The sequence below is a fragment of the Mandrillus leucophaeus genome, unplaced genomic scaffold (assembly GCF_000951045.1).
Source record: "Mandrillus leucophaeus isolate KB7577 unplaced genomic scaffold, Mleu.le_1.0 Scaffold839, whole genome shotgun sequence".
Taxonomy (NCBI): domain Eukaryota; kingdom Metazoa; phylum Chordata; class Mammalia; order Primates; family Cercopithecidae; genus Mandrillus; species Mandrillus leucophaeus.
The window spans coordinates 330,153-338,396 of NW_012109130.1; the positions used below are offsets into that span (position 1 = coordinate 330,153).

Here is an 8,244-nt window from a genome sequence, read left to right on the forward strand (position 1 = left end):
TCAACCTGTTGTTACATATGTAGCTGGCATGTCTCCTTTCAATTCTCCTTAAAGAATATAAAGCTTTTAAGGTTTCCACTTTAGCTGACACTAAATATCTCAGCAAGCTCTGTCTGATTATTCAGCGTTGTTATGGATAAAGTAGATAAAGACCCTGAGGGCAAGTCCATCAAGTTTTCAGATGTCACTAAGCTGTGAAGGAGGGTGAGCTATAGTAGATGACAGAAATAGCATTTGCAAAACATTATGACAGGAAGGAGAGATGAAATGGATCTAACAATATGAAATGCAACAGAGATAAACATCAAGTTGTATAGTTGCTGCCCCTAAACAGCCAACTGCACAAGATGAGATAGGGCTTAATGAGGTTTTAGTCTTCATTAAGCTCAATATTGGCCAACATTATGGTTCATTCAAAGAAAGTAAATACAGTCATGCATCACTTAATGACAGGGATACATTCTAAGAAACAAGTCATTAGGCTTTTTCCTCACTGTGTCAACATCATAGAGTATATTTAAACAAACCTAGATGGAATAGTTTACTACACACCTAGGCTATTTGGTATAGTCTATTGCTTCTAGGCTATAAACCTAGACAGCATGATACTATACTTAATATTGTAGGCAACTGTAACACTGTGGTATTTGTATGTCTAAACATAGAAAAGGTACAGTAAAAATACATATAAAAGACGAAAAATGGTATACCTGTATGGAACATGTACCATGATTGGAGTTTATGGGACTAGAAGTTGCAGTAGGTGAGTCAGTGAGTGAATGTTGGGTGCATGTGAAGGCCTAGGATATTACTGTGCACTTCTGTAGACTTTATGAACCTTGTATACTTAGGCTACACCAAATGTTTTTCTTCAATAAATTAACCTTAGCTTATTGTAACTTTTTTACTTTATAAACTTTTTAATTTTTGTAACTTTTGACACTTGTCTAATAACACTTAGTTTAAAACACAAACACATTGTACAGTTGTACAAAATATTTTCTTTATATTATTCCATAATCTTTTTCTATTTTTAATTTTTTAAAACACGTATTAAACATTTTTTTCAAACTAGGACACAAAAACACATCTTAACCTAGGTCTCCACAGGGTCAGGATTATCAATATCACTGTCTTTCACCTCCATATTTTCCTCCATGTGTTATCCCACTGGGAGGTCTCCAGGGACAGTAATACCCACAGAGCTGTCATCTCTTATGATAACAATGCCTTCTTCTGGAATACCTCCTGAGGACTTGCCTGAGGCTGTTTTAGTTATCTCTTTTTTTATAAGTAGAAAGAATACATTCTAAAATAATGATTGAAAAAGATGGTATACCAAATACATAAACCAGTAACCTAGCCATTTATCATTATCAAGCAGTATGTACTGTAAATGACTGTAGGTGATATATTTTTATACAACTGGCAGCTCAGTAGGCTTGTTTACAAAGGCATCATTACAAACACGTGCGTGAGTAATGCACTGCATTATACTATGGCTGCGATGTCACTAGGTGACAGGAATTTTTCAGCTTCATTAAAATTCTATAGAATCACCTTTGTATGTGTAGTATGTCAGCGACCAAAATTTCATTGTGTAGCACATGACTTTATTGAAAAAAGCCTGCATTAAAGAAAGTACAACTCTTAAAAAAAGGTGAGCACGAAACTCAATTCACTCTTTCTTCAAAGACCGTTGCTGAATAATTCTATTTAGTTGTCTCTCAGCTACCTCATTTGAGAAATAGAGATATACATTCATATTCCACAAAATATCAGGATTAAATGTGATCATGCATGTAAATGCCTCTGCACAATATATAACACAAGATAAGTATTAAATGTATGGTAGAATATGATGATGATGATGATGATGATGATACATACTTAAAACTGTTGAAAGAGAAGGCAACTATGACAGTGAAAGGATTATAAATGATGGGGACTGGTCAAGAAATTAGAGGTGTTTACCCAGAAGTGAAACATCTCAGTGAATACATAAGAGCTGTCTTCTAAAAACTGAAGAATTGAAATATGACAAAGTGTTTGGAGTTCTATTATTACCGAAAGTATGGATTCAGATCAATGGATAGAAGTAATGAAAAGTCTGATTTTTTACATTATAACATGTACAGAGATGCACACCAAAGTCTCTCCATAGTGGTGAATTCAAGACTGGAGAGCCTCAAGCACAGACTTGAACACTTTTGAATATGGCTGCTGTAAAGAGGATTCAGCTGTAGGTCAGGAGGCTTAGTTATATGTTCTTTAAGGTACCTTCCAGCCCTGAGACTCTTTGATTTTTTAAAATACTCAACAAATTCGTTTTAACCATGAATGGTGATGACAGGTCTTACCTTAAATTTTCAGCAATGAAGAACATTAAGAAATTACTGTAAGCAACAGATGTATTAAAAAAGACACATTGCAAAATGTTTAATCTTACTGCTGAAGTGCTGCTGACTTTCAATTTTTTATAACTATGAGTCCTCAGAGCCAATACTTCAAAAGTTGTACTGTGCTTACAATATGGAGAACTGCCATAAGGTGGAAAGAGGCACCTGATTATACCCCCCTGTAGTACACAACTTTAAGGCGGTCTTGCCGAAGAAGATTTTGAGACCATAACAGTTGGTGGTGCTGCTTGGAGAATCACTACCTACCTATGCCGTCTTGGATAACTGGTTTAGCCTCTCTGGGTTTAAGTTAATTCTTCTGTATAAAGGGCATAATTAGACTTCCTTTCACAGTTGGGACAGGGATATAGTTAGATGAATGTATTTGAACATGTTAAGTGGTATCATGGAAATATAGGAGCATGATTTTCCACTCAAATGACTTATTGATCATATATGCATTTTTAGCTGATTATATTTCTTAGAAATATGATTTTTAAGAACCCTTTTGAAAAAGATTTTCAAAAAACATGTTTACTTTTTGTTAAACTTAGAAATGTTCCTATTTTTATTTTTTCTGCTCTGCAAGCAAAATCAGGGAAAGAAAGGGTGTGTTTGTGTGAACACACATGCGTGCTTCAGTTTTGAACCGAATGAGAGGTGGCCAGGGGATGACTAAGAATCCAAGAAGTTCAGTTCTCATAGTGTAGCTGCCCATTATGTCCTAAATGATGAAATCTCCTTAACTTCATTTCTAAACAGGATGGCAAGATATTCTGCCGACGGACGGCCTGTGATTGCCAGAATCCAAGTGCTGACCTTTTCTGTTGCCCAGAATGTGACACCAGGGTCACAAGTCAATGTTTAGACCAAAATGGTCACAAGCTGTATCGAAGTGGAGACAATTGGACCCATAGCTGTCAGCAATGTCGGTGTCTGGTATGTTGGCTTCCTATAGGGCGTTGAGCCTTTACGCTGAAAGAGGTTACAAATTCAGTTGTCTGTGGGACCTAGTTCCCCTTTTTTCATAATACTATACAGAGAGCTCTGGGGGGCCAGTGGCTAAGGGTCATGTTCTCTGACTAAAGATATTCAGGTTGTATTTGAAACACTGTACAAAGTAAAAAGCACATATTTATGGGACAGATTTGACCCAAACAATGACAGTTTACAGCTATTACTAATAAGAAATCAAGATCAAGAAAAATCTCTGCAAGAAAGGAAGCTTTCAAAACCTTGACTAGTTACTTGTAGTCCCAACAGAGCTAAATCTTTCATTTCTGTGCCATAACCCTTAAAGATTTCAATATAAGAGGTAACAAAATATAGTAGATATATCGGAGATTTAATCACAGAGACCTAGAATCTAAACCTGGTCCTCCCACATGCTAGCTTAACATGATTACCTTGAGTAAGTCCTAGCATTTTACTATTCTTTCCTCAAATGGATACAGGTATGTGAGTACATCTGAGGGAAAGAATGAGCTGTTATGAAGATTCCAAGATATATAAGAAGGACAAATACAGTACTTGGCTCAGAGAAGGTACTTAGTGTATGGTAGTGACTATTGTTAATACTTCCTACCTTGAAAAATCTTTTCAGATACTACATGTTTAAAAAGAAAAAAATGAAGGTTGTTATAAATATTAATATAGGGCTACTAATGGAATAATTAGATTTGAGAAAGTCCACAGAAAAGGCTTCATTTCTTGACCTGGTTCTTTCAGTTTCAAATTATATCACAACGATTTCTAGCAATGGGAAGACTTTTAGGACACATTGGCATGGAATGTGATGTCCCATATGTGAAGTCACAACTATGGAACAATCTGAGTTGATTCATAATGGATATTATTAGCTGGGTGTCCACAGTTTAACATTTGCTGACATGAATGATTCTCATTTTGTGGGTACTATATGAAAACAAGCATTCAGATAAATTATGCTCTACATTTCCATCAGATTTTTTAAAGTCTTCAGGTGAATGTACAGATAATCTTAACAGAATATGTCTTTCTTAATCACTCCTACAACTGAGAAGTAAGACTCAGATAAATAAAAATTGTAGTCATTTTTTAAAACTCCCACCAAAGGACAAACAAATCAATACAACTGTAGAATTAGTTTCCCTATGAGACTAGCAAATTGTATTTCTTTTCCAAGAAACTAATCATCAGGCATCCAGAAGAATTGGTATTAATTTTATGCATGAAATTTTCATAGATAGAATTTCAGAAGTATATCCTCTTCCATCCCAGCCCCTAAGATGAATATTTCTCAGGAAAACTGAAGCTGTTAAACATATAACTTATGAATTACTTGAGAATAATGTGGGTCATGCTTAATAAATATTTGTCAAGACTTTTCATGTGCCAGACTTTGTATGATGTAACAGTGAGCAAGATACACATGGTCTATACCTACACAAAGCCCATAGTCTTATGGAGATGACTGAACAATTAAACAAGTTACCATACATTGTGAGGTATTATGCCATAGATCGTAATTCATGATAGCAGAGGAAGAAGATGCATAGTGAAATAATTTTATTGTGGGCAGCTCAGTGAAGCCACAGATGCCAGATGCTGAGACATACAGAGGCTCCATTTGAACTGCAATCTAGAAAGTTCAGTGGACACATGTTATATTCAAAACCATTCTGAAATGGTTCTCTTGAGATTACCCAATCTTAACTTTAAATCTCATTGAAATATTATAGTGCTTCAGGTTCTGCTTTTGACCTTAAGAGAAACTCATTGCTCCTTATATACTAGACAGTATCTTATAATTTATTTATTAGCCTTTAATGACCAAAACTGTGCTAACATGATAGCAAGTAAAAAGCCCAAAGCCTGAAAGCTCAAAACTTAATGTGGAATTGTACTGATTATGATATGATTATAAGTATCATGTTAAAATAATTATAGGCTGTGCTTGGCACACAAACAAGCTCACCTAGATCTTTCTGTGTACTGCAGTATAGATGGTCGGCAAAAGCATTCTGAAAGAAGTGAGACCTGTAGTAGGTCTTCAAGGAGGAAGTGTATTATATCCTCAATGGTGTCAACTAGAAACATTCAGTGATGAGAATTACTGTGCTCTCATTCCCCTTATATGACTTGGGAATAAAATTATGCATAGGAACAATAATGAGACTTTTTTTGCTTTTCCTCTACAGGAAGGAGAGGTAGATTGCTGGCCACTCACTTGCCCCAACTTGAGCTGTGAGTACACAGCTATCTTAGAAGGGGAGTGTTGTCCCCGCTGTGTCAGTGACCCCTGCCTAGCTGATAACATCGCCTATGACATCAGAAAAACTTGCCTGGACAGCTATGGTGTTTCAAGGCTTAGTGGCTCAGTGTGGACGATGGCTGGATCTCCCTGCACAACCTGTAAATGCAAGGTAATGGGATGTTCTGCGGACATTGAAGCCTTGAACGATTGCCAGAAAACACTTGCAGGAGGTCCACTCCTGATGTTTCTGAATGCACAGGTTCACTGGACATGGTGGAAACTCTGGCATAAATTTACCTCTGATAGGAATTTAATGTGTGTGAATATATCATAGCTGCACCTGTAAAAAGGCAAATTCCAAATGGGCATGAAATATAAGAATTGCTCCTGCCTTTGAACTACAGAATTTTGACAATTGATTCTAGGCTGAATTATGGCCGATTTAGGCTCTTTTTGACCTGCATATTACATAAAAAGGGAAAAAAGAAGAAGGAAGGGAAGAAGAAAGAAGGAAGGGAGGGAGGGAAAGAGGAAAGGAGGGAGGGAAAGAGGGAAGGAGGGAGGGAAAGAGGAAAGGAGGAAGGAAGGAAACCAGTCAACTTCCTTTCATCCTGGAAAAGTTCCTAAGTTCTTTTATTAAACCGTCAATGTTAGGGGAAAAAAGTCCTCTCAAGTTGTTTTGTTTTGTTTAATTATCAGAGTGCCTAAGGTGGGGACCTGCAGCTCTTGCTACAGCATTTCATTAACAGTGATTATTTCCCTGTCTTTTTGGAGGAGTTTTCATGGACATCCTCATGTGTCATTAAGATTAAAAAACTGACCATTCTCTCCCTTCAAAGCTCATGAAGAGCTGGAGTGGTAGCTGATTTGGAACAATCATTAGTTAGTGTCAAACATCTGCCAAAACATCTGTTTAAAATTCCCATGATCAAACATGTTAAAACTAGGAGTCTACTTGGTCCCATCAAACCTTGGCTCAGCTTCAGGCATCAGTGGAAGCTTCCCAACTTGCCTCTTTATGCTGTTATAAATGTAGATTTTTTTTTTTTTCTGGGAAAGTATCATCTTAAGATGTAGCCCCAACAGAAAAAGGATATTATCAGACCTCATATAGAAAATGATCCATGGTCCCATTTGTACCTTCAGCTCCAGAGAACTAAATGACCAAGATACATGGAGACCTCTGTTACTTATTTGATAATTATATGGAATTATAAAGGTATATTTATATTAGTACATAAAATTAATTTTTAATGAATTTAAAAATATTTGTATACCCAAATATGCACTATCCCCTTCATAGTAACCATGAGAGATTTTATGCAAACCTTACTGGACCCCATCTTGGACTTGTCTGCAGATTGTTAGGGGTACTTTCAAATAGCTTCTTAAAGGACAAATTGCTATCTTTTAGGATTTATGGGAAGAATCTCACTTGGAATAAGTACAGCAAACAGGTCGTGTGAAAAGTTGGAAATCCCAGGGAGGTCTCCTAAGCAGGGATTGAGTGCAGGTGGTGTGTGAAATTGCACTGCTAGCAGAATCCTAGTGAGCAGTACCCTGGAGGGTCTGTCAATCCTTCCTTCCTTTCTACTCTGTCTCTAGTTTTTTTCCTAGCAGTTTTTCTAGTCATTTTTATACGACTTCTTGAAGTTTTATAAACTTCTTGAAGTTTGTCTCAAAATGCAGAAGCTTGTTTTGAGTATAAAAATTGCAGACTGCTAATGAATTTATAGTCTGCGTCTCAACTGGCTAACGCATGTTTCTTTGATGTACAGAATGGAAGAGTCTGTTGTTCTGTGGATTTGGAGTGTCTTCAAAATAATTGAAGTATTTAAAATGGACTCATCGCAGAAGAATGGACAAAATGACCATCCAACGTGATTAAGAATAGGAATTGGTGGTTTGGGTTTTTTGTTTGTTTTGTTTTGTTTTTAACCACAGACAATTGCCAAAGTTTCCATCTGAGGAAGGTGTTTGGAGGTTGCCTTTTGGACCTACCACTTTGCTCATTCTTGCTAACCTAGTCTAGGTGACCTACAGTGCAGTCCATTTAAGTCAATGGTTGTTAAAAGAAGTTTCCCGTGTTGTAAATCATGTTTCCCTTATTAGATCATTTGCAAACACATTTAAATGATCTCATGGTAAATGTTGATGTATTTTTTGGCTTATTTTGTGTATGAACATAATAGAGACTCAGCTCCTTTTATTTATTTTGTTGATTTATGGATCAAATTCTAAAATAAAGTTGCCTGTTGTGATTTTTGTCCCATCTACTGTATACTTAGTGCTGAGATCCTTGTAAAATGTTTTGATGAAAATATATATGTAGGGTCCAATTGCATTATACATACATTTCAAAGTGTTGAACCTTCTTAAATGCCTACTCATTCAGCTTACACAGGCTGAAGCCAAGTATGACAAAGAAGGGAAGGACCAAAAACAAAGAATTATTTTAAAGAGAACTCTTGTCTCTTTTGCAAAAAAAAAAAATTAACTCACAATTTAGAAGCAGCAATGCTTAAAGCCTTTCTTGGCTTTGAAAGCAAAATTACCTTTGTGTCAGATTTATGTAGTACTTGATCATTTATAAAGCGTCACAGTTAGTTA

The 8,244-nt window shown here is 36.2% G+C and overlaps 1 protein-coding gene across 1 annotated transcript in view; it reads left to right on the forward strand.

Moving 5' to 3' along the window:
* Positions 1 to 7,913, forward strand: part of LOC105530677 (protein kinase C-binding protein NELL1) — a 315,608-nt gene extending 307,695 nt beyond the window's left edge. Inside the window, exons 5-7 of the mRNA XM_011968316.1 lie at positions 3,162 to 3,338; positions 5,579 to 5,803; positions 7,413 to 7,913. Of these exons, the coding sequence (XP_011823706.1) occupies positions 3,162 to 3,338; positions 5,579 to 5,803; positions 7,413 to 7,463 (453 nt within the window). The 3' untranslated portion in view covers positions 7,464 to 7,913. The remainder of the gene's footprint in view (positions 1 to 3,161; positions 3,339 to 5,578; positions 5,804 to 7,412) is intronic.
* The last annotated feature ends 331 nt before the right edge of the window (positions 7,914 to 8,244 follow it).